Here is a 27,242-nt window from a genome sequence, read left to right as displayed (position 1 = left end):
ATAAAATTGTAAATTATTATTAAAATCTCTCCCCTCCCCTCGTGAACCAAACATATTTTTAAATGAAATCCCTTCCCTCCCCTCCCCTCCCCTCCCCTCGTTTGAACCAAACATATTTATAATTTCTAAAAATCCCTCCCCTCCCCTCCCCTCCCCTTCCCTTCCCTCCATAAAAATCTCTCCCCTCCCCCCCCCCTCATTTGAACCAAAAAAATCCTAAGAGAAAAGAAATGCTACAATAAAATGACAAATAATTTTGAAAAAAAAGCATAGGAAACTTTTTTTAAACGAAACAGAGAGATTACAATTTTAATGACTTACTAGTAGAAGACCCGTGCGTCCGCACGGGTAAATCAAATCTTAAGATGAATATTGTATTACAGATGAAAAGAAATTGAAAAATTCAAATTCAAATGAGGAATGTTAATTTCATATTCACAAAACATAGTACAGATGAAATGAATCTATATATAGTACTTACATAAAAAAATGGAAATAAATAGTGATTCATACCTTAGGTCATTCGATAAGTCTAGGTTGTTGATGATATGCAATTGTTATTATAAAATCACTAATGACTGGAAATATTTAAAAAGAAATATTTATCAAATCACCAACATGATAAATTTAATAAATTTAATATGTCTAATAACTATAAATATTTACAAGTCTAAATATTTATAATATTTATCACTAATAAGGCTAAATATTTATAATATTTGGTTGTTTGAATAAAACATGTATTGCGGTGATAGTGTCCTGTGAAAATAGTGAATTTATGCTAATTATAAATATTTATAATATTTTGTTGATTAAAATAAAAAAGGTATTGTGGTGATAGTGTCCCGTGAAAACTTCTTAGATTTATAGTTTATAGTTTTAATTGGTATATAATTTATTTAAATATAATTATAAAATATGAAATAATAAATTTTATCGTATAATACAATTTAGGTTATAAATTGTTCCAAACATCTCATATTTTATTCAAATAATAGAAGGATTTAAAAAATTATGATTGAAAAATAATTATGATACACACTCATTTTTAGAAGGTTGTTTATGTTATATCATCAATATATCAAAGCTTATATTTATATATCAAAGAATTATTATTTTATCCGTCGAAACAACAAAATCATACCAAAGCAAAATTTGTATGAATAAAAATTGTTTATTTATATGCACCACCATTAGTATTAATCATATCAAATAGATTCAAATCCCATTTAAAATGCCTACTCAAATTGCATTGCACGAGTTTTAGGGTCTGTTTGGTTCAAATGAGGAGGAGGGGAGGGGAGGGATTTTAATGGAGGGAAGGGGAGGAGAGGGAAGGGGAGGGATTTTATTAATTATATGTATGTTTGGTTCAAACGAGGGGAGGGGAGGGGAGGGGAGGGGAGGAAAGAGATTATGGTTAAAAATGTGTTTGGTTCACGAGGGGAGGGGAGGGGTTTTATTAATAATTTACATTTTTATCCTTATGATTTTATATAACTGATATGATATTCAAAGGTGAAAATTTCAAAAATAATTTTTTGGAAATAATATTTATACTATTGAGTGATAAAAAGTTAATAACTTACCGCATAACGTTAAAAAAATTGAATACACTTGATACGTATTATAACTTTCGACGTAAAATTATCTATCTGTTAATAACAACTTTTGAATGCATAAAATAACTTATTGTTATATATATATATATATATATTATAACAATAAAAATTATATAAAATATTTATAATAGAATATATAATAAATTTAGAAAAAAATTTAGAAAAAAATTTTATATAAAATATTTATAATAGAATTTTAAATAAACATAAAAGTTATAATTTTTATAATATAAAAAACTTATTACAAAATAAAGAAATGGTTTAAAATTTTATATAAAATATTTATAATAGAATATATAATAAATTTAGAAAAAAATTAATATAAATAAACATAAAAATAAAAATTATAATAAAAAATAAAAAATTGTAGTGATTATAATTTTTATTAAATAAAAGTTATAATTTTAAGGTAAAAAATAATTATAATAAATTGATATAAGCAATAGAGAAAAATCACAAAAAAAGAAGCAGACGAAAGAAAATAATAATTTTGAAATAATAAAATAAAATTGAGGGTATTTTTGTAAATATATTAATTTATTAAATATCAATAGTCACCTTCCCTCCCCTCCCCTCCGAATCCCCCGATTTGGAGGGATTTTGCTCCCCTCCCCTCCTCTCCTCTCCCCTCCTAAAAATTGAACCAAACACAATTTATTATAAACATTCCCTCCCCTCCCCTCCATTTACCTCGAACCAAACACACCCTTATTGTTATCAAGTTCAAATAAAAAAATTAATGTAATGAAAAGAATTGTAAGCGTATATTTTTAGGATGAAAAAATATCAGTAGAATTGATATGGAGTGTATCATTCTCATTATTTTCTTAGACAGCATTTAAAATTTTCGGGTGTTTGTTTCTACCAAGTTTATATGAATCAAACGGAAAATTTTGCCTAAATAGATAGAATAGTGTAAACCATCATCTATTAGTTTAATATAGGTATCGTACATGATGCATATAAACCAATCTGAATTGCACTTGTAAGTATTGTTTAATCGATTTATATTGATACTTTATCTTTTGTTGGATATGTATCTATCATTCCATTAATGTCATGTTATATTAATACTATTTTTTAGAATTGTAAGTTTAGTTGAGTTGTTGAAAATGTCCCGTATGAGAATGGGATGAAGAAGTGATGTGATTTTTGTTTGATTAGTTAGAAATGGGTCAGTAAGAAATTTTTGAACTGATTGGCAAGGAGATTTTTATTATGCTCTGCTTGTAAGGCACAAGAAATATCGAGAAATATTACTCATTTCAACAAATATTAAAACAATTATAATTTAAGACTTTAACAGAATCATGCACCCTCATAATATTAAACATGTTGCATTGATATTTCATGCATAACAAACTTTACAATCTTAATCACGTCAACAAAAGAATCCATGGCCTAAGCTTTGAACAAACTGCAACACAATTCCTGCATGAGAATTTACATCACATAACTACTTTTTTAATAGCCATTTCAATCAATAAAAAGTGCTATGTATTTAAAGTGCTCCTTCGCAAACAAAGGGAACATGTACCCTTCATAGTATATTCCATATCTTTTGCTAATAAAATTCCATTGTCCCAATTCACACTGTCATATAAAAAGAAAATTCTATCTCAGTTTTATTATAAACTAAATCAAATATTTTCATAATTAACAAATAAATATCCAATTAATTAGTATAGCTCAAGTAATCCTAAAACACCTGCTTCTTCAAGGGATTCCCTGCAAGTTGCTTCTTCTAAAGATTCATCAAGTTCCCATCCACCTTTTGGAAACATTAATCTTTGAGTTTTCTGTGAACTAACCATTAGTACTTCCAACTCGTTGCTTCTGTTACCATCTATGTCTTGTTTATATCTATAAGGTATGTATCTGCAAAAACATTATTATAATAATTAGTCAATAAATATCATGCTCTGTAATATTTAGACAATGAAGTATGTTTTTAGTAGTGAAGAGGATATATTGTTATATAAGAAGGACAAGAATGAAGATATATATGAATAAGAATGAAGAGTGGTACAAACAACATCCTGCCCTGTAACTTTTGCTACCTGCATAGTAGTTTCAAGTAGAACTTGTCAGACATGAAGGACTTCATTTCAACTATTCTAATGATGACAAACACTTACCTATGCCAGGATTTAAGCTTCTTCAATAACGCTTCGACTTGATCCAATTTCATCTGAGAGACACTAAATAGAAGATTTTCAAAACTCTCACGAGCATGTTCCTCCGTAAGTTATCTCCATTTCAAAGCTGTAAATTTCATCAAATAGAAAATGTTGAGACACAAGACAATGAAAGAGCATTTTATAATGATGTCTTAGAACAAAGAATCTAAGACCTTGTGAAAATAAGAAACTCACCAGCCAATCCACCAGCCATTCCTTTCTATCCATTTTCTAAATCTCGCCACAGGATCACGTGCCGATAGCCACAAATCAATCTCATTGGCAGGACGATACTTGGTAGAGTCATCTGATGTGGAGTGGTGTCCTGCTCTATAGGATTATTTCCTGTAGCTTTCCAGCAGTCATGCCTTGTTGCTCGATTAGACCTTGCACTGTTAGGATATTTCCTATCCCTGTGACAGAAAAAGAACCATTACCTATCTCCAGTTTTTAGTAAAGATTACCCTGCAAAATATTAGGAGTGTATCAGCAATCAAACCAGATATGAAAAAGTGTAAGTTCCATCAAAAAGAAATATCAATAAGAAACTTCATACTTCTCAAACCAAAATATGATCAAGAAAATAGCCAAAACAATAATTTATTAACACAATAAACATCAATAAGAAACTTCATACTTCTCAAACGAAAATAAGAATTATAGTTGTGAAATTTCAAATCTAACATACAATGTAAACTTCTAGACTTAAATTTTCAACAATTTTAAAACCCTAGAAATTGAGCAGCACTCTCGATTATGAAAATTCTTCTTCATGAGACAATCATATTTGTGAAATATCAGATCTATAACAACAAAAACAAATCTGAAAAACCAGTACTTCAAAATCAAAACCAGGTTTAAAAAAGGGGAAAAGAAATTTTTAAAAAAAACTTGCTTCTCCAGCTACAAGCTATTGATACAGCTATTGATACAGCTGTTGATACAGTTCATGATATAAGAAAACAATTTCAAAGCAATTAAATTGAAAGAGAATAAAAAAGTCTTGAAAATTCTTGATTAGTGCTACTATTCCGTACATCAGATTTTGTTTGATCAAAACACAATTCTACAGGAAAATCGATTCTTTACTCGTTTATTTAAACGAAACGGAGAGATTACAATTTTAATGACTTATTAGGTGCTTTACTCGTTTATTTCATCACTTTAAAGTTAAAATCAAGAAGACAAAGGGTGATATTGTCCTTTTACACAGACTTACGCAACATATATATTCGTCCTCCGCTGTAATTCTAAGATGAACATGATTTTGGGAACAAAACAACAGTTTCTGCAAATCGGTTGATCAATGAACGGAATAAGACAACGATTGCTACACACGCTGCGTGTCGATGTCCCAACCGATTCACTGAAAAGAAAGGCATTGGAATTGGAGAAGAAAAGGAAGATGAGGACTTCCAAAACCAAGGACCAGTTCATCGTTCCGGTCCCCGAGTCCTTATCCTACCTCGATACCGCCTCCATGCCCATGATTGTTGTTGCCGTTGGCATTGCAATATTCGCCAAACTCCTTATGATGGTATGGGTTACATTCTCTCAACTTCATTTTATGCACATCACCTGTTCGATCATATTACTAGCTGAAACTAGTCACTAATGGGTCGTAATGGTTTGGCAGTATGATGAATCTAGATCTCAAGAGTTGTTGGAACGCAAGATAAAGAATTCTCCAGAAGGTCAAGGCACTGTGAGAATGCTCAGCCGTGAGGAGTGGGAGAAGATTCGGGAACTCCCGCCCAGAACTCCGTTTGAATCCAAGTTTTCCCGGCCTAATTCTAGAATCAGAACCGGAGAACCATTGCGTCTGGTATCAATCTTTCTCTCACTGTTTTTATTTTTATTTTTAGTGTGGTATTATCGTATACAATCTTTGTGTCGGTGTTTCATAGTTGTTGAAACACGCGAGGTCGCGAGTGAGACTTGGTCAGATCACAAGAGTTTTGCTATGAAATTTAATCACAAGGAATACTTTCATTTAGTGGCTGAAGTTTTTTCATTTTCTGTCTACAGGAGGACTTAAAGGATTGGACAATTGATGTTTTTATGGATGGTGTTGCAAGAGCTGAAGAGTACAGTAAACGCAGAAATACTAAGTAATGTAACATGTCATAAGCTTAACCTTTGTATTACCCCATTGGTTAATTTATTATATGCAGTGGTGATTTCTGTTATGAGATTGTGTGTAATCATATTAACTACCTCAATTACCTTCATTTTCAATCTGCAAATTGCATGAACTATTTGGCAAACGGGTAGCCAAATGCAAAGTGGTATATCTTTATGTAGTTATGTTCTTTTTATGCTCGTTTAAGACAATAACAGACAATTAGTGGTGTACACTTATCGAAATAATAGAATAAACTTTTCATTAACTAATTCCTGATTACACCAAGAAGCAATGGATACTGCAAACCTTTCATGTATTTCTAGTGCTTTCTCGATGGTTATAGTTCTTGTTTGTTATAAGTGTATTCAACCTCAGTCTTCTCTGTTGTACAAAGGCCTCATAGTTTCAATATCTCAGGTCACGAATATCAAAGATGCAGTTAATATGACCATTGACTAGAAAGTGCTGTATGAAACAGTGGCTCAATTCTGACCGGATCACGAAGGCCAAAACTGTTTGTTATTCCTCTATACTCCTTTTGTCCATGCAAAATTAATTATATATTTTTAATCTGTATGAAATAGCCATAACAATTTATAATTAGATATTTAGAAAGCAATATTTTATCGGAACCTCACCGTCCAGGTGTTGAGTTGCCTACATAAGTGATGAACCAATCATGTGCTAGGCCTAAGTTAGCTGAAATGCACCAAGGAAGGTTCTTGAGTAGTCTCGGAGAATTCCGCCACAAATAGCAAGATTGGGGTTGCCTCTAGAGGTACTATGTGTATTTTCATTTAACCCAATGAGAAGAGGCGCATTTCAATTGATTTGTTTGATAGATGGAGTAGGAGGTGGTTGACTCTTGATGTCAAAGTATTTAAGAATGATGAATTCTTTCATAGAATACTACATATGGCCTTTTAGAATAATAGTTTCATATTGGATCAAGTTCTTGATAGCACTTAAATCCCCTCGAAATCAGCACTTAAGTCCCTATCGAGATCAGCTTTGGCATTATTAAATCTAATTTAATTTTTTGCATTATTGAGATTCAAGCCAAGAATGGACTTTAACCAATGCCAGTATTTCATGGTGTAACTGCATTGCAACAAAAGATGGCAGGAGTTTAAAAACTGTGGTTGCATAGGTGCAACATAAGATCGTGATGGGGCCTCTCTTCCTAAGATTGTTGTCAATGGTAATAGCATTATGAATGAGTCTCCATGTAATGAGAGATTTAGAAGGAAGGGTGTATTGTTGCCAAATGATTCTGGTCTAGCTGACTTTTGTATGCTCAGAGTTTTGGATTTCATATGCATATTTGAAAGTGATGATGCCATGTTGGAGATGCTCCAAATTAAAAAATTATGACCAGAATGTTTGAGGTAATGTCAGGAGCCAAAGTGTTGAATAAGTCATGCAGATTTTAATTGTAGTCATGAATTAAATCATTGAGTGTTATCTTTCAAATATGTCAGTTGATCAGGTAGGTTCTAGAGTTGATATTTGATTTTATAGCCTAGACAATTATCATGCCAGAATGATATTTGCTTGAATTTTGTCCAGAGTATGTTTCAATCTATACCAAATAGATAAACAAATGTAGTGCCTAATTGGTTGTGCTCTTTTTTTTTTCCGGAAGCGATCACGTTCCCTCCAAGTTTGAGGAAACTTGCTTAGTTGATATCCTTGATTTTTCTAAGACCGATTCCACCAGCTGTAACGGTGTGCAATCTTTGTCCCAAGAGACAGTAACTAATTTTTAGTGTTTATGTTTCTTTTCCAAACAAAATTTCCTAACATTTATCCATTTTGTTCAGCAAAGTTGCAAACCATTCATAGATTTTTTTAGAGAAGCATGCCATGTAACAGATCGATCAAGTTGGACACAACTCGAAAGGGAATGGAATTTCCATGTGGAGAACTAGACTTCACTTTGAAAATTGGAACTCCTAGATAACCAAAAGGAGTTGATCAAATAGTGAATCCAAGGAGATTGGCTAAGTTCTCTGGCATGGTTCACTACTTCACCTATGATTTTACACTTGAGAGAGATGATGTGTTGATATGAATTCTTCACATACTCTTGAGAGAGATGATGTATGGTTATATATGCCTCTGTCCAACTTGATAGCCCCATAAGCAGACTCCTTCTTGCCATTGATCCAAGTGTAAAATCTACCTGTGGTGTTTAAATGAATGAGTTCATTAGAATTGTTTCAACTGATAAATTCATCAAATGTGGTTTTATTTGGTAGGCATTGGCCAAAAAATTTCACGAGCTCCCAAAACTGCATTTAAATCTCTAATAATGCACCAAGGGCCAGGGTTCCTGTATTGGATAGTGCTCAATTCTAACCAAAGTTTCAATTTTTTTTTCACATGAGACGTATTAGCATAAACTGCAGCCATGTAACATTTCTTTCACTCAATAAAAAGAGAGAAGGTGATGTGGTGTTCTGATAGGTACAGAACATCAGGTTCCAGGTTAATTCTGCAGAAGCCCCAAAGATTACAGTCATGATTCTGTCTGACGAAGGAAAAATTCTTTGAGATTCAAAGGTCTCAAGCCAGTTGTAAGAAAGTGTGCAAAAGAAATCATTGGTTCAACTATAATTAGAATGACAAGCTTGTGGGACAAACAAAGATTTTGTTATGACCAATCTTGTATCAAGGTTTCCAATACATAATTTTCATTGGGAAGGATTATGTTTACTCACCGTTGAGCGTGTGAGAATGTCCATCTTAAGAATCTGTTGCTTTGGGTGCCCTCTAAATTTTTTCTTGTTTGCCAAGGTGAATGAGCTCTCATTTTTCTGGTTGACAGTAAGCTCTCATTTTACTGGTTGACAGTAAGCTCTCCTAATAATCTGATACACGATCTTCCAAGTTTGTGTAATTCCTGTGATCATTGGTTTCATTAGTAGCTGTTAGGCTCAGATTATTCTCTTTTTCCACCTCTACTCGTTATCCCCAATGATAATATTGCTCTCTAGCAATATGCTCATCTATGACTATATAGTAGTAGTGGTAGGCTTTTTAGGAACATATAGTTGTGTTATTGTCATTGGATCTAGTATTATCATTATTATGCCCCTGAATTTACAACATTAGTCTAGTGAGTGTCCCAAGCATGTGCAGTGAGTGTAGGTGAAAGGAAGATTTTCGTATTCGAAGTCCACAAAAATTGCAATTTCTTCTCTCTCACGCTGCGCCTCATCCATGTTTATTTCGACTAGTACTCGGGAAAAGTGTCACATACTCATATTGTTCTTTTCCTAGTTGATTCATCAAGCGAGTGAGGTGTCCCATCATCAGAAGTATATGAAACAGCGTGGTACCCAAGGTAGTCAGACTCGAGATCCTATACAAGATCGGGTTGGTGGAATAAGATCGTAAATCAGAGGATCGTAACACGGATAGTAAAATCCTATCAAATTTAAAAATTCATATATATATCTAAAATTCAAAACAGTAGCAAGTATTAAAAAATTTTAAAAATCTAAAATTCAAAACAACAAAACACTACATAATATAAAACAACATTCAAAACAGGATAATAATGAAATTTCATATGACAATTCAAAACAACATTACATTAAAAACAGTAGCAAATATCTATTAAAAACTTCTAAATAAAACTTAAGGAAGGAAATTAATTGATGTAGTTATGAGAGAAATAATAAGAGAGAAATGAGAATTGATATAAAAAGAAAATTAATGGAGTTATTAAGAGTAATGAGAGATGAGTAAATTAGGGAATAGGAATCTGTATTTAAAGACACTAACGTGTGAGAAATATAAAGTAATGGAGTGAATAAGAAGGAAATTAAATAATAATAATGATATGTTATATTTGGGAAAGTGTGTAATTTTAAGCGTGTGGGAGAAACAATAGGAGTTATTATTATTTTAATAGCCTGAAATGTACTCATTACCGATACAAAAGTAGGTTATGAAAAAGAGAGAGAACAGAAAAAAATTGGAATTTTTTAGGGTTTTTTTTTTAGCCGGGTCACGGGTCCGACCCGCTGACCCGAATTCATGGGATTTTTGCAGAAACTCCAGAAGCGCCGTTTCCAGCGATTCCACGCCCAAAATCGTCGATCTTTACCATTCCCACCAAAAAGCGATTCTGGCCTTACTCCGGCACGACAGAGCTAAGAAAGAACGTAGAATCGTACGATCCTACGATTTGGATCGCGATTTTATCTACCTTGGTGGTACCCAAATTTGGAGATAATTCGAATCAATCTTGATTGAATGAGAATCAATATTTGTGATTGATTACGCCACTTATTTTTCATTTTTCACTCGAGTAATTCAATCACTCCTTGATTACAAGATGTTTCAACTATGCAAATATTATGAGAGAAGATAAATTAAGAGAGAAAAAGAAAAAGGAGAAAGAGAGAAAAAGAAAAAGGAGAAAGAGAGAAAGATGAAAAATTAGGGTTTCGGGAGAAGATAATAGTATTGAACCTCAATTCAAGCTTAACTGTTTTTGCTCTCATTTTACAATAATGGGGTACCACCTTATAACAAGCAAACTCTAACTAACTAACTCAGCCAATACACAAAACAACTACTAAGTCAAATTTTGTTGAAGTACACACCTTCGACAACTACATACTTTGACAACTACTTGTTGTATTCAACTCTCTGTTGAAAACATTTAATATAGACTCTGTCGAATACATCTTCGACACAAAGAATTACATACTCAATAATTACTTAATTCATTGTGTCTAAACTATCTACATTCATCATAGTTCCTAATCTCATAAACAGTTTGATTTGCACAGCCTTCATCATGATGTCTGCAATCTAAATCTTAGTTACATAGTGTTCTAAGTTCAGCTTCCCATTTTCTACTCGCTCTCGAAGAAAATGGAACCTCATCTCGATTTGTTCGCTTCTTCAATATGCTCTCAGGTTCTTCGCTAGATTGATAGCATACATGTTGTCAATCTTTAAGGTATTGCTCCATGATTCTTCCCTGTAATTTCTTCAACCAAATTCACCATCCATGTTGCTTAACATGCACACAGAGAGGCAACTATATACTCAGCCTCACATGATGACAACTCTACTATTAGTTCTTTTCCCGAGCTCTGAGTAACTGGTTCACCACCTAACATAAACACATAATCAGTTATGGATTTTCTATCATCAACATCACCACACCAACTCGAGTCAGTGTAATCCATTAGTTTTCATCTGCTGCAGGAAACAAAATTCCATAATCGAAAGTTCCTTTGAGATACCTTAGTATCTTTTTTTGTTGCTGCAAGGTGTGATTTATTTGGCTTCTGCATGAATCTACTCACCGTACCTACAATGTATGCTAGATTAGGCCTTGTGTGACATAGGTATCTTAATGATCCAATGAGTCTTATGTATTGTGTTGGATCAATATCATCTTCATATGAGTCTTTCGACAGTTGTAGTCTTGGTTCAGCAGGTGTCATGTTGCATTGCAGTCTTCCATTTCAAATATTTTGAGTATCTCACTTCCATATCTTCTTTGATGCATCATCAGTCCTCTATTAATCTTGTAGAATTCTATTCCAAGGAAATATGAAATATTGCCCAGTTCATACATTTCAAACTCCTTGCTCAAATCACCTTTGAAGTCTTCGATATCCCTTTTGCAGCTACCTATTATCAACAGGTCATCGACATAGATACATAGTATAAGCAGTTCACTCCTGCATCTTATAACATATACTCCATACTCAGTTGCTCAGTTCACAAATTTCTTCTCTCTTAGGAACTATCTACTTCTTATTCCAAGCTCTTGGAGCTTGTTTGAATCCATACAAGGCTTTTTGTAGCCTATATACCTGTCCTTCTTGGCCTTGCTTCACAAACCTAACTGGTTATGTAACATAAACTTCTTTATCTAATGGGCCATTCAAAAATGCACATTTCAAATCCAATTGACACATGTACCATTTATTTATGCTTGCTAGACCAACAACCAACCTGATTGTTTCAATCCTAGCAGCCGGTACAAAAACTTCGTCAAAGTCGATTCCTTCTTTTTGAAGAAACCTTTTGCTGTAAGTCTTGTCTTTTATCTGATTACTTCTCCTTTTGGATTCAAAATCACTTTGTAAATCCACTTCACATCTATTGCTTTATTTCTTTGTGGCAATTTGACTAGTGACCAGGTGTTGTTCACTTCGATGGACTTTAGTTCTTCATTCATCGCATGTATCCACTTTGAATCCTTCATTTCTTCAGTTACACTGAATGACTTAGTATCTGCATAGAAAGCACAGTGTATCAGCTCACCTTCATCATCGACCACATAATCTGATGTAATCACACATTCTTGTAACATTGGAGGCATGTTTCTTGTTCTTTGAGGTATGTTTGTGCCTGCTTGACCTCAGAAGTCTTCTTGTCGAACTTCTTTGTCAGCTTCACTAGCTGGTTCATTACATCTAAATATATGACTTCAAGAATTTCCTTTGACTTGCTTCATGCATCTTTATTGAAGTTATTCTTGTGTTGCTTTGTGCGAACACATTCTTCATACACTTCAATTGGAATGTTGATTTTTGATAAACTTGAAACCATGTTTCTTATCTTCAGATCTCTAATGTCATTGAAGTTAATATGACAAAGTCCAAAGTTCCATATCCATTCATTCCTGCTAGTTGCGGTTGTCGGACACTTGTGATTCATCACATTAAGTTCAATCTTTAAGGTTTTATTTTGAGACATAGGTGCCTTCAAGATTAATCTACCACCTGAGTCGAGAACTCTCATCACCTTATCTTCGATTAATACTTTGTAATTCTTCTCGATTAGTTGCCCTATGCTGAGCAAATTACTTTTCATGTCTGGCATGTACAATAAATTGGAAATTACTAACCTTTTGCCATCTTTCCTCATAATCAGAACATCATCAATACATTAAGCAGCTATGGTATTGTCATTTGCGAATTTCACCTTCTTCTTTATTGAGGGGCTCATTTTGAAAAACCAATCTTTCCTTCCAGTCATGTCTGATGAGCATCCTTAGCCCAAATATCATTGGTCCTTGAATATTTATTCATCTCTCGTTGTGACCATCAACAACGTCTCTTCTTCTTATTCATATTTTGCAAGCCTTGCATCATTTTCTTGATTACTTGTTTTGTTTTAAGGATAATCACTAGAATAGTGACCATACTTCTGACAATTGTAACACTGAATGTGACTCTTGTCGGTTTTTTCCACCACCTCTTCCTCTACCTACAACATCACCTCTATGGTTGTTCATGTTTGAGGGTCTTCTCTGATTCGACGAATTTCTTTCTTGTAGGCTACCTATACCATTTGAATAATTATAACCTTATCTTCCTTTGTTGTTATTCCATCTTCCTTTATCTTTATTTTCTTTTTTTGATTGCACCTGTAGAGCTACATCACTTTTTTCCTTGCTTGCAGATCTTTCAGTCATCCTTTGTTCATGAGATTTAAGCGTCCCTTGAAGCTCTTCTTTTGTCATGCTTGCTTGAAAAATATTTCGATTCTTCTATGGCTATTACCACATGATCAATTTTGGATCCAATGACCTCAAGATCTTTTCAACAACTGATCTTAATGTCAATATTTCTCCATATATCTTGATTTGATTCAGCATTTTCATAACCCTAGTGAAGAAATCAGTTATGCTTTCACTTTCTTCCATCTGAAGCAATTCTAAGTTCTTTTAGGAGTTTGTAACCTCAAAAGATAAAGAGGTTAGCCTTAGTGGTAGACATGACGGCCAAGAAATTAATGACATATTTCCAAAGGCTAACAATCCAATTTGTGAAGTTCCTAAAAACTCATACATGAGTAAATGAAGAGATGAATGATATCTTGGTTAGTAGAGCTATCTAAATATGACATAAACTTAGTCCCACGGGGGATTATTAAATCTCAACTTATATCAATCTTCCTTATAGTATTTATTTTGCACATTGGCGAAGACATCCCTCACATGTGGATTATATTAGTAGATGTGGCATGTGATAAAAGTAATATGGGCCGGGATAGTACAAGAAGGCCCAAGAGAGATTGATTGAAAAATCGTTGTGTTTTTAATTCAAGACGAGTAACAACCAAATAGAATATGAGGCCTTTATAAAGGGGATGATACTTGCAAGGGAGGTCGACACGTCTAGACTCTGAGCAAGAAGTGACTCTCAAGTGATTACAACTCAAGTCGTCGCTAAATACTAGACTAAAGAAGCCTAGTTAGTAAAATATTTTCAGAAGTTGCGGTGCCTAGCTAACCATTCCAACTTCTTTGAAGTAACTTACACATCCAAATAACAAAATTCGAGAGTTGATCTCCTATCAAAATTCACCAGCACGAAGGAACCATGATGCAACAAAACATTAACATAAGACACGTTTATCGCCCCCACAACCGAACCCACCACATTAAATGTCATAGATACAACAGACACCAAGGGTTGGATGACCCACATAGTCCAATACCTCACAAACGAGCAATTCCCCTTCTCTGATTAAGAAGAAGCAAGAAAGGTAAAAAAAATCTACAAAATACACCTTGATTGTAGGTAAGTTATACAAGATAGGGAGAGCCATATTAATGTTTAAATGTTTGGACGAGAGCGAGACTGTCCTGGTGTTTAAGGAGGTTTATGAAGGTGTTTGTGAAAGCCACATTAGAGGAATAACATTGGGAAACAAGTTACTAAGGGTTGGGCATTATTAGTTGACTATATTAAGATATAATTACGAATTTTTTAACAAGTACAACAAGTGTCAACGATTCTTAAACTTGTGTCATGTCACTATTGGGGTCCTCCATTGAGTAACCTCTTTGTAGCCAATCAACACGTGGAGCATGGACATTTTATGTTCATTTCCTCTAGCTCCAAGGTAATTGAAATCCCTACTCTTAGGTGTAGATTACTTCACCAAATAGATAGAAGATAATGCTACGTCAAAAATCACAAGGGATGGAGTAAGACATGTATACTAGAAATGAATAATTTATAGGTCTGGATCGCCAAAGTGATTTTTCTTAGACAACATAACCCAATTCACCAAAGTGATTTCCTAACTATAAAATTGGACACCTCCCTAGTAAAATATTGTTTTGAATTATTCTATGTAAAAAGTCATAAACAAATTTCTACAGTGTATCATAATTTGAAAAATCCAAATGAGCATGTTGAAAAACTCATACTTTAACTTATATTCACCACAATTGTCCAAGCCTAAAGTTAAGATATATCCATCACAAACTATTTTCTCGCCAACAATGTCAAAAACTATTAATTCCCTCTGTCTCAAAATAATTGTCACATTTAAAAGAAAAAAATTGTTCCAAAATACTTATCATATTATATTATCAGTACAATTTTATATTTAATCTTCTAATTATACCATATAATAAATACTCAGAATTTATTCTTTTCTCGCTTAACATTAATGTTAATTTGAATCACCAATAATTAATCAAGAAAATTTAATAAAGTTATTATTATTTTTCTTTCATATTTATGTGAAATATTCAATTGAGGCAAATAATGAGACTTTTATTCCAAAAACCGGAGTAATATTTTTGTATATACTATACTCTAATACTCCATTAACATTAAATCCGAACCCATGACAACTTTATCAAAAGAAATAAATGCCATAAAGCCCCAATTATCTGCACCGTTTTTCAAGAGACTCGTATGTCCCATCCCACACATTCTGTGACACATCGTAAGAAAAAAGTAAAACAAACTCCTTCAATTAGGAAACCATTATTCATCTTGGTGGTGGGACAAAGTTACCCAAAACACATGTTAAAGACAAGTGTTTTTGTTGTCTCTTAACTCTCTTATATGTTTGTACACCCTATCTTATCCTCATCAAGAAAATAACAAAGAGAAATAAAGTGCAGTCACAAATAATTTAACAAGGAATATTCTTCCTTTGCCTTTAATTGGTGAGTATCTTTACATTAGAACCATAATAATCCAACTACCAAAAAACACATGAAGAATGTGAAAAAAACAGCAACTTCTTATCTTAACACATTTATGTTTTATCATCCAAAAATGTGACTCCAGTGCCATGCATTTCATAAATATTTTAGAGGGGCTAACATTATTTAAAATGTTATTTTTGTATCTGTAAAATAAACTAGTATTAAATTTCACCTAGACTCCACCAACATTAATGAATAAAAACTTACAATTATTCTGGACCTACAAACAAACAACAGCAGTGCAGTCCCTGTCCTCACAATAAAGCCCATTATCAAGAGACACATATGTGACTGTTCACCTTGGTGGTGGGACAAAGTAACCAAAAACACATGTTAAAGACAAGTGTTTCTGTTGTGTCCTTTAACTCTCTTATCTGTTTATCCTCATCATGGAAATAACAAACTGACAGAGAAGGAAAGCACAAGTAAAGTGCAAACATACATAACTCAACAAGGAATATTCTTCCTTTGCCTTAAATGGGCAAGTATCTTTACATTAGAACCATAATAATCCAACTACCAATCACACTAAGAATGTGAAAAAGAAACAACAACTTGTTATCTTAATAAATTTATATTTTATCTCTCAATCATACACCAGACATATCGACACGGTTAATAATTCAAAAAATAAGATAATATTTGAATGTAGTTACATGTGTATGTGTAGATATTGTAACAATATGTCGGACACTGAGTATAATACCTTCGATGTGAAATATCGGTGCTGCATAAATATTAACACGAAATGTGATTAGTGCCATAGCTTATAGCTTGGAGACTTGAATCAGACATATTTGTAACCCATCTCATAGGGCCATTCAATTCTCCTTGTATATTATATGCAAAAGAAGGCCATTTTACATCACTTCCACACATGGAACTCACACCTAATTTCATCATCTTTTGTGTTCTTTCAAGAACTATAAGGCTTGAAAAAGTAGAAAAACTGTTTCCAACAAACACATTAGCTCTCAAACACACTTCATAATCAATTGCAGACTGAACTAAATAAGAATATTTCCCATAGATTTTATCAACACCAAGTTTCTTCTTCTCATAAGGTAAAAAACCATCTTTCCAACCTTCAAGTATTGAAGAGTTTTGAAGAAGTTTATCAGCCACTGCAAGATAAAGAACAATTGGAGGACTCTTATTAAGACCTTCAATGTTCCCGACTCGTTCGATTATCTCGTTTTTGCTACTACATATTTGATTTGTGTTCAATCTTTGCTCCAATTTCTTGCAATGAATCATCCAATCAATTTCTACCCTCATGTGAACCGCAACATATCGATCATTGTTTCCAACTTCCCTAATCATAGACACAACTCTATCGGCTTCTTGAGAAATCTCATCGACCAAAACTAAGCACTCGAAAACCTTAGCGTAATCCTTAACCGGCCAATGATCATGCCACAAAAAAGGGTTTTTTCCAACAATCTTAACCACCTCATACTCATCAAATGAACCATTTTTAACCTCTCTCAAGTGATCCAAATCCCTCTCTATAGTCCACTTTCTACCACTTCCTTTCTGGATTTCGATCACCTTCGTTGCGTTCGTGAGATCCGAGTAACGCCCCAATCGGACAAAACCGCTGCATAGATCATTAAACTTGTCAAATTGGAACACCTTGTCAAATGAAATTGGTTTCAAAAGATCAACTTCCTTGTAAAACAAGGAAGCACTAAGACTAGGCATCAAGAGAGTTCTGTTCAACATTCTAGCTGTGAGACAAGCCCTTGCAAATGCAATCTTTTGGTTGTTTAACCCCCACACAATCTGTGGAACCTCCAAAAACTTTTCTTGTTCAACAACAAAACCAACATTCTTATTGGTCATATAAACAACATTGTTGGAAGGAAACAATAAGGATCTTAGGATCAACACAGCAATAAACAAAAACACAATCTTGCAAACTAGGGAATTCAGATTGCCACCACCCATTAACTTCATAAGCTTGCAATTAATCAGAAATTCCATAATACAATATCAGAATTGCATAAAGTTAATCAAAATCCAACAATCTGAGAAGGTGGAATATTCAATTTTCATCAGAAACGATCCATAAACAAAAACAAAAAGTCAAACTAAATTACTTACAGAGAAGATCACATAAAGGTAAAATTTTGATTGTAAAAGAGAGACGTAGCTTGAAACCCAAGTCGCAAAAAGTGAAGAAAATTCCGATAAATTTCGATATATGAACGTATCTGATGAGAGGTAGGTGGATTTCTGTACTGTAAAAGCAAAAGTGTTGTGTTTAGACAAAAGGAGAAAATTTGAGACAGAGGGGAATAAAAAAAGAGAGAGAAAGAGAGAAAAAAAAGATTGAAGAGGAAGAAGACAAAAGGGGATTGAAGGAAGAAATGTGTCAGAAGTGAGAAGGGTTTGTTGTGTTTAGATCAGAGTGAGAGTACAGAGTACAGAGATTTGGTGACCCAATTGGAAAACAGAAACATCCTCCCCTAGGTAAGTAGTACAACTCATTCTCAAATACAAATTCCTAATAGGGTTTTTATATTAAAAGAATACATTGAATATTATACAAAATGGAAAATAAAAATATAGTAAGGGTTGTAAAAGAATACAATAAACATTATACAAAATAGAAAATAAAAATATAGTAAAGTATAAAAAAATAAAAATATAATAAATATAAGGAAAAATGATATTTATTAATTATTTATGTATTTTTCATTAACATAAATATAAAATAAAATAATATTTTAAAAATAATACATATAATATTAAACGCGCTACGAATAATTCTGAGGTGAAAGTCTATAGACCCCATTAACACTCGTATAACTCATAGTTTGAATCCAACATAATAGTATAACTCATTATCCGTGTTTTTAGTAAACAATCGCTAGTCTTTTCAAATGTTACTTACAAGTTTGACCAATAAATCCTAAGACATATTTGTGCGTAAATTTTTAGAAAAAGGTGTTTGGTTGTTGTATCAAAAGTATAGTTTAATTAAAAAAAAAGTTGTAAAGAATCCTGCTGGTGACTAACAATCCTACACAAACCAACTGTTTGTGACTAACTGACTTCTAAGACTCAACTAGTCCTAGATTTCTTGAGACTTCTGACCCAACCGGTCTGTAAAGGACTCAGTTACTACGTAACTTCTGTTGACAGTGTATAGGGTTGCTTCTAAAAAGTTGTAATCACAATTGTGATATTTCACTAAGATTAAGTACAAAGTTATGAGCTCGGAATATGAATATGAGAGTTTTTGCTTCAGAGAGTTTTCTTCACACTTGATGATTTTTCAGAGTAATGATGTTTTCGTGTGTGATTGTTCTATGTTGATTCAAGCGATCATGAATATATATATATATATATATATATATATATATATATATATATATATATATATATATATATATATATATATATATATATATATATATATATATATCTTCAAGATTTTTGTCCGTTAACTTCAACTCTTGTACGCAACATAAAATGGTTTGCGTGTTATCTTAGCTTTTGTTTTCTCCAAGGATTTGCATGTGGATAGCTTCTTCAATCAACCTTGGGAATTGTGCTTTTGGAATGTTGCAGCCGTTTTACTAATGATTACGTCTTTAACGACATTATTTTGAATCAGTCTTCGTGATATTCTGTTCAGCCTTGTATTTCAGCTTCTGTTAGATTTGTTTGCAGCGGTTTGATGTATTATCAGAAGTTGCCTTGAGACTTGAGTACTCTTGCGTTTATCCAGCTTTATACAAAATTTATTTGTTTGTTATCATCAAAACACTAAAATATGATTAAAACCAAACTATGTTCTAACAATCTCTCCCTTTTTTATGATGACAAAACATCATTCTGTTTAAAAAATTTGTATATGAGAGAAACAGTCTTCCCCTGAGATGTGTAATCTCCCCTTGAAATAAATATTTAAAGAGAAATATAATAGGTAACTTTCCTGAATAATTTTCTCCTTGGATTGTTTCTTCAGAAGATTGTTGGATGTGGCTATGCATACACGCATCTTCACAGAACTTCTAAAGATATATTTTTTCTATTTTAGATATTCATGCATTCTTTTAACAACAGAGATTTCTGGTACACAAGTTAAAAAAGATTTATCTTTGATTCCTAAGACCTGTCCAGATAATGTTCAGATCGTTCAGAATAGTAATTTTACTTTATGAGTTCAATGATCAGAGTACTTGATATAGAATTAGATATGTTTTGTTCAAATACTCTCTTTCTAATTTTTCAAAATTTCTAAAAGGTTTTAATTAATGTTTTCTTTAATATCTCCCCTTTTTGTCATAATCAAAAAGGGGGAGATTGTTAGAACATAGTTTGGTTCTAATCATATTTCAATGTTTTGATGCAGTATCAGAAGTTGCCTTGAGACTTGAGTACTCTTGCGTTTATCCAGCTTTGTATTTTTGTCAAGATTACACTTGCACGACCCACTGTCGTGACTCACAATACAGTGCACGAGCTAAACTGCTGGTGACTAACAATCCTGCACAAACCAACTGTTTGTGACTAACTGACTTCTAAGACTCAACTAGTCCTAGATTTCTTGAGACTTCTGACCCAACCGGTCTGTAAAGGACTCAGTTACTACGTAACTTCTGTTGACAGTGTATAGGGTTGCTTCTAAAAAGTTGTAATCACAATTGTGATATTTCACTAAGATTAAGTACAAAGTTATGAGCTCGGAATATGAATATGAGAGTTTTTGCTTCAGAGAGTTTTCTTCACACTTGATGATTTTTCAGAGTAATGATATTTTCGTGTGTGATTGTTATATGTTGATTTAAGCGATCATGAATATAGATATAGCTTCAAGATTTTTGCCCGTTAACTTCAACTCTTGTACGCAACATTAAATGGTTTGTGTGTTATCTTAGCTTTTGTTTTCTCCAAGGATTTGCATGTGGATAGCTTCTTCAATCAACCTTGGGAATTGCGCTTTTGGAGTGTTGCAGCCATTTTACTAATGATTATGTCTTTAATGACATTATTTTGAATCAGTCTTCGTGATCTTCTGTTCAGCCTTGTATTTCATCTTCTGTTAGATTTGTTTGCAGCGGTTTGATGCAGTATCAGAAGTTGCCTTGAGACTTGAGTACTCTTGCGTTTATCCAGCTTTGTATTTTTGTCAAGTTCTGATTGTGCTGGTACTGGTACATCTTCTAAAATCAGAGATATATAATTAGAGTACCATGTTTGCTTTATACAAAATTTATTTGTTTGTTATCATCAAAACACTAAAATATGATTAAAATCAAACTATGTTCTAACACCAAGAAGCAACCATTGGTTGGACTGTCAACTTGTGAAGCTAAGTACATAGTTGGTGCTTTATCACCTTGTCAAGTTATTTGGCTGATGAATTTGCTGTAGAAACTGAAGTTCAAGGTGAGCAAATTTGCCAAATTGCCGATTAATAACAAGTCAGCAATAAATCTTGCCAATAACTCAGTGCTGCATGGTATAAGCAAGCATATTGATACAAAGTTTCATTTCCTGCGCAATCAAATTCAAAATGGAATGAAAATGGAATGATAGAAGTTGTTCACTGTAGCACTCAGAAGCAACTTGCAGATGTGTTAATCAAGACGATCAAAACTGAACACTTCATCAATTTGAGGGATACAATTGATGTTATTGATTTTTAAACCTTAATATGGATTAATGGGATGATGTTGAAAAAGTAATCCAAATTTAAGATAACTTTAGTTTCATTTGTATTAGAGTTTAGTTTGGATTTGAATTTAATTTAACTAACATTTATATTTGGGTGTTAGTATATAAACCTATTGATAGTTGCATTTGCAACACAATTCAATTTACATTTTAAGATAGAAAATTAATTACAATTTCTCTCTCTTTCTCTCTCTAAAATTCTTTTATCTTCATCTTCATCTTGTACTTCAATGAAGATTTTGATTTTTCTATGTTAACTCAACACGGAGTATAATGATTACCATATATTTAATATTTAATTAAAACTTGTTTAAATGATTAGATTAGTGAAAAGCGTTTAGGGGCATATGCCAAATCCCCCGTTAGTTTGACTTTGGATTAATTAATAAATTTGGTGAATATTAAATTTTTATATTTAAATTAAATTATTAGAAGCCACATGTTGATTATTCATTAACTAATGTCCCTTTTTTTTATTTGAAATCTTGCTTACACAACGCCCAAAAGCTAGCGAGATAGTGAAAGTCGAGAGGGACTCGGGGAGCTTGGTGGGGCAAAGTGTCTGGTTCAGTTTCAACGTGTCATTAGCAGCCTAGAATAGGGGAGAAGATTTGCTAACTTTAGCTATAACTTTAGCTAATGATGCCTTTGTATCTTTGATGTATTTCTAAGACAAATGAATAATTAAAATAATACTATATTTTTATTGTGAGAGAAAAATGGTTAGAGAGAGATAGATAGAAAAGCATAAAGGTAGTAAACTTCAAAGGTAGTTAATCCTTGTGCAATAAAATGTCTAAAACAAATCTCAAAAGTAATTTAATGTGAAAATTGGGAACCAACCAACACCTTTATATCAGAATATTCATCTATTTATAATCTTAAAATAATATATAAATAACATTGTTTAGCATTAGCAATAACTAATATTTGCATTGGCAGGAAGGTACATGTGTATGTGTATGCAGTTTCCTTTTTCTAATGAGCAGGAGTACTTATACTCAAAAAGTGTACAACATTTATAACATCTTCAATAGAATTAACTAATAGGTTCTATATGAGAAAAATCTGACTGATAACAAAAGACTAAATATTAGAAACAAAGTACTACAATCCATTAGATTTAGTCACAAACTACTTAATCACTTGAACCACAACAAAAAAAGAGGTTTTCAGACAAAGAACATCATGTTTTCCGTATTAGGATGCAATTTGGAAAACAGCTCATCATTACTCTTTGCTGACTTCCTTGTTTCATAGTATAGTCTTCCTCTATATGCAGCAAGGTCGGCATAGTATACTGGAGGGACTAAAGATACAGGTTTTGTGCACCTTGCAAAGGTAAAGCATAGATTATATATCAGTTTCTGCAAATCATCAGAACTAAACTTGTTCTCATCCCACAACACATGGTAGTGTGTTGGTTTGCTTGTACCTAGGCTTCCATTGTGGCTACAAAGGTAAAAATCAAATTCAAAAGGATGTACCACATCTGTGTCTACAACGGTTCCAGGGAACACGTTGCCATTCCTCTGCAGAACTTGTGTCCCCTGACATTACACTACCATAGGGATTCATAACTACTGGTAATAAGGAAAATAGAACCTCCATGCATCTCTCAACATGTGATATATGGTTCGAAGTGGCCACATAAACGTCATTTAGGCACTCATAGAGACCCTTCCAGCATGAAAGGCGCAACAAGCATTTATTGTATTGTAGGTGTCATAATCTTTGTATGAATTCAATAAAGACAAGTGATAACCCACATCACCAAATAGCTTCTCAATCCTGGAGCTTGAATATACTTTTGTCAGGTATGCTAGATGATTTAGCAGACAGCATTACAGATTTATTTCTAGTGTCTTCAACTGAGAAAAGTCGGACAGCTCGTCAAGAAAAGTTAGCAGTGAATCAAATTGATTTGCATGAGCTATTGCAAACAACACGCATTCCTCCCTTAGAGTTCCTTTCTTACAAACAGAATCTGTTGCAAACGAATCAGTAACATTGGCCTCATATCTCATACAACGCCTAATATTGCCCCCCAATCCATGCATTGCAGTACACACATTCACAAAACCAGACTGCCATTCAAGATTCATCAAAAGGCAGTCACCAAAATACAATCCATCATCATCATCATCATCATGTTACCAGACCTGCACTCATCACAAACAATACATCATCAATATGCTGCAGCAGTATAAAAACAGATCCAACAGTCACTATTAGCCAAAGGCATGTTCATGTACACAACAAATTGAAAGCTATCAAGACACATCAGTTCAACATGTACACTACATACATACATATCTCAAGCATACAATGTCATCGCCATAAAAACCAATGCACCAATAGTGTCATCTCCATACGATGTCATTTGACAAAGCTCTTAAGTAGTTGATAACTGATACTACAAAAATACATACGGAAACAAATCCTATCATGTAGAATAAAATGATGGAACTCATAATTTAGATTAAGCCATGAAACCTGTACACACCAAGATAACTAAGTTGGATCGTGTAAAAAAAATCAAAAGAGCAAAATATTATATATATAATTGTAAAGTAGGAGCACATTCATTAAAAAAAACACAATCAGTTTGCAAATCCCAAACAAGATCATATCACCATAGGCTTATATACCTTTCAAGTGAAAACTACAAGAAGAAGAAAACCTAGTTACATTGATCCTCCGACGAAAGAAGGCTTTCCTTGTAAAGACCGCCAATATTATAATTTGTCTTTCCACTAGTAATACCAACCTCCTGAATAATTTGGGTGCTCAAATCAACATAGGCGATTTCATGATCTTTTTTTCTAATGAAAAGATGTCCCATCTTCCCAAATCCAAGTGGTGGCCATTGGATGGAAGGTGAGGGGCCATAAGTATATAGTTTGATCCATGATTCACTCACACCGAGTTCACCCAGAATAGATATGTGAAAAACAACATCGTCGTGATGATTGGATAGTAAAGCAATAGATCCATTTAACACTGTCAAGCATAGAAGATCAGCGTATGGAGCATAAGGTTGTTCCCCGACGGGTGTTGTAAAGAACACCTCACGACTCAAGTCAAATGACAAGACGGTCATAGCCCTTCGATGGTTGATACATTCCGAAACCAACCAATGACACGCTCCATCCAGATAAACTTCGTGACCAGAAAATGCCCTAGAATAAAAATAACCCCAATGAGACAGATCATTGTCCATGTCGATCATTCTCCAAGAATTACTTTTTAAACTATATATCTCAAAAAAACTTGTTGTAAGCCGAGAAGAGCGAGCGGAAACAAATGATACATACTGAACGACCTTAAAGTCATGTCTAAGTTGGTCATAACCAAACCCGTGAAAAATAGGTTCGAGACTGAGGGTGTCGAAACTAGGGTGTTTTGGTGTAAGTTCAGTGGGGCTAGAAGGAATGCCCATGAATTCGTCGGTAAGGGGATTCCATAATACATATTGGGGCGTCTTCATAGCTAGATAATGTTGGCCGAGACAAAAAAAGCCGTTAACACTTGTGGAGCCGAGAATACAAGTATATTCGCCAGACCGTTGAAGTGGAGATGGCAAATTTAGTTCGAGTCTATTTTCGACCAAATGAAATTCAGAGTGGACAAGACCATGATCAAGCTTATCACTTGTGAGAATAAATGTATGATAATCATCGTCAGAACCATGACGAGATATGAAATGTTCTCTGTACATTGTCATGAAATCAGTATTTTCAAATAAAGCGGACCATGATTTGCACACGCATCCAAAGCGCTTCAATGACTTAATAGAGAGTTTTGAAAGAATAGAGAAAGCAAATTCATCGGGAATAGCGGTGGATAGTGGAATATAGTTTTTGCTGACCTTTGCCACAGACTTTGATTCAGAGGATTCGGAACCAAAGCTACCAAAGATGATCTTTGATTCAGATGAATTAGATTCAGATGAACTGTATGGTTGTATATAGTTTATAAGCAACGGACCAGGGTGGGAGACGGTGGGATCCATGTAGAACGATAGTGGATTCTTCTTTCTGGTATCGTTTTCTTCGTTTACTACAAATACATCAATCTTTGATTCAGAGGTCGGATCAGGAGCAGGGTGGTAGACGTGGGTGGTTGTGTAGAACGATAGTGGGATAGAGTTTTTGCTGACCTTACGACTCGGACCAGGGTGGTTGACGGCGGAATCCATGTAGAATGATATTGGAATATATCTTCTGCTAACCTTCTGATCATCGTGGGACACGGTGGCGGAATCCATCATATCTTCTTCTGCCGGTGATGATTTTCTTTAGGTTAGGATTGGGTGCGCCGAAAACCAACTTATTTGTTTTTCTTATACACGTTCTCTAGTTATCTATTTATAACCAACAATTTTATTTATTTTTAGATACAATATAGTATTTTGAATCTTTTTGAATGTATCTTAAAAAAACTTAAAAAATAACAAATCATTTTATTTTATTTTTGGATCCAATCTATTCGGATTTTATATGAATCAAATATATTAATTATATAATGTATCTAAAAATAAACTTTCTGTTAACAAATAAATTTATTTGATTTGTGTCGGTTAATCTCCTAAATAATTTTGCTTAAAACTTTTTAAAAATTAGCTTGGTTGAGAATATAAATACTAAGATCAATTATTATTGGATGATATCCCAAAATCAATTCTCTCCAAATAAATTTATTTCAACTAGTAAAGGACCCGTGCGTCCGCACGGGTCACGTAAAGTCGGTATAAATATTAAATAAATATAATATGGTTATGGTTAAAAAATGTATTTTAATTTATACGAATTAACAGAAAAAAATCAATATTAATTGTCATATAAATATTAATTTAATTTATTAAGTTGTAGTAGTTGTTAGGATATAGATAGATTGGGTAATTGCTATTAAACCAAATATATGGTGGAAAAAAAGTTTGGCCCGTCGGGCATGCCAATAATTTTTATAATTGTTTATAATTTTAATTTTACAACAAAGAAATATATTGGTTTAATAATTTGATTAGATTTAATGTAAAATAAAAAAAAAATATACACCAAAAAAAGATGGATAACACAATTTGATTATGTTTGTTAAATTTGTGTAGTAATTTATAAGTTATATGCTATAGTAATTCAGAATTCATTAATATATGATCTCTATATTTGTTCAATTTAAGTAAATATTTTGTCGGCCCGTCAAAATAATAGGTTAGGCCCGTCGGGCATGCCTATACTTTTTAAATTTTCTGTATTGTAAATTTATTAATTCTATTGATAATATATAATTTTATCATCTAATAGAAAATAAATTTAAACACATGTAAATTTTATAAGGAATCTCTGACAAATTTTAAACAAATAATCATTGTTGAAAAATTTAAAAGAAAAAGTTTTTATAAAATGCAATGTGATAAGTAAATTGTAAAAGATATCATATGAGTATAAAATTCATATGAATATAAAATTTATATATTATGAATTTATATATGCAAAAAATATAGTATGAATTTATCCATCTTTTTTATAAATATTGAATACATAATAAAATAAATTAAATAAAAATAATAACAAATTTGAGTTTTTCATAAGAAAATTGTGTTATCCATCTTTTTTATCAAT

The 27,242-nt window shown here is 32.9% G+C and overlaps 3 protein-coding genes across 5 annotated transcripts; 1 reads left to right on the top strand and 2 right to left on the bottom strand.

The window, feature by feature from the left end:
• Positions 1-4,911: 4,911 nt before the first annotated feature.
• Positions 4,912-8,552, top strand: LOC131607376 (uncharacterized). The gene is made up of 4 exons (XM_058879388.1): positions 4,912-5,339; positions 5,439-5,627; positions 5,831-5,913; positions 6,345-8,552. Exons 1-4 carry the CDS (start codon positions 5,109-5,111, stop codon positions 6,373-6,375), a joined length of 534 nt encoding a protein of 177 aa, XP_058735371.1. The 5' UTR covers positions 4,912-5,108; the 3' UTR covers positions 6,376-8,552.
• A 6,671-nt stretch (positions 8,553-15,223) lies between these two features.
• On the bottom strand, positions 15,224-18,410 carry LOC131602514 (O-fucosyltransferase 23-like). 2 transcript variants are annotated; one of them, XM_058874649.1, is made up of 2 exons: positions 18,034-18,410; positions 15,224-17,889 (listed from the first exon to the last, which is right to left on the bottom strand). In XM_058874649.1, exon 2 carries the CDS (start codon positions 17,884-17,886, stop codon positions 16,666-16,668), a length of 1,221 nt encoding a protein of 406 aa, XP_058730632.1. In that variant the 5' UTR covers positions 17,887-17,889; positions 18,034-18,410; the 3' UTR covers positions 15,224-16,665. The 2 variants fall into 2 exon arrangements, with proteins under 2 accessions (XP_058730632.1, XP_058730631.1); XM_058874648.1 differs by lacking the exon at positions 18,034-18,410 and having other exon boundaries at positions 15,225-18,027.
• A 4,089-nt stretch (positions 18,411-22,499) lies between these two features.
• LOC131602513 (F-box/kelch-repeat protein At3g06240-like) lies at positions 22,500-25,952 on the bottom strand. 2 transcript variants are annotated; one of them, XM_058874646.1, is made up of 3 exons: positions 25,781-25,952; positions 24,270-25,680; positions 22,500-23,780 (listed from the first exon to the last, which is right to left on the bottom strand). In XM_058874646.1, the coding sequence occupies exon 2, from the start codon at positions 25,631-25,633 to the stop codon at positions 24,302-24,304; it is 1,332 nt and encodes a 443-aa protein (XP_058730629.1). In that variant the 5' UTR covers positions 25,634-25,680; positions 25,781-25,952; the 3' UTR covers positions 22,500-23,780; positions 24,270-24,301. The 2 variants fall into 2 exon arrangements, with proteins under 2 accessions (XP_058730629.1, XP_058730628.1); XM_058874645.1 differs by having other exon boundaries at positions 24,270-25,952.
• Between the last annotated feature and the right edge of the window lie 1,290 nt (positions 25,953-27,242).

Source organism: Vicia villosa, linkage group LG5 (genome assembly GCF_029867415.1).
Source record: "Vicia villosa cultivar HV-30 ecotype Madison, WI linkage group LG5, Vvil1.0, whole genome shotgun sequence".
Taxonomy (NCBI): Eukaryota; Viridiplantae; Streptophyta; class Magnoliopsida; order Fabales; family Fabaceae; genus Vicia; species Vicia villosa.
Note: the sequence above shows the minus strand (reverse complement) of the source record. Positions and strands in the feature narration are given on the sequence as shown.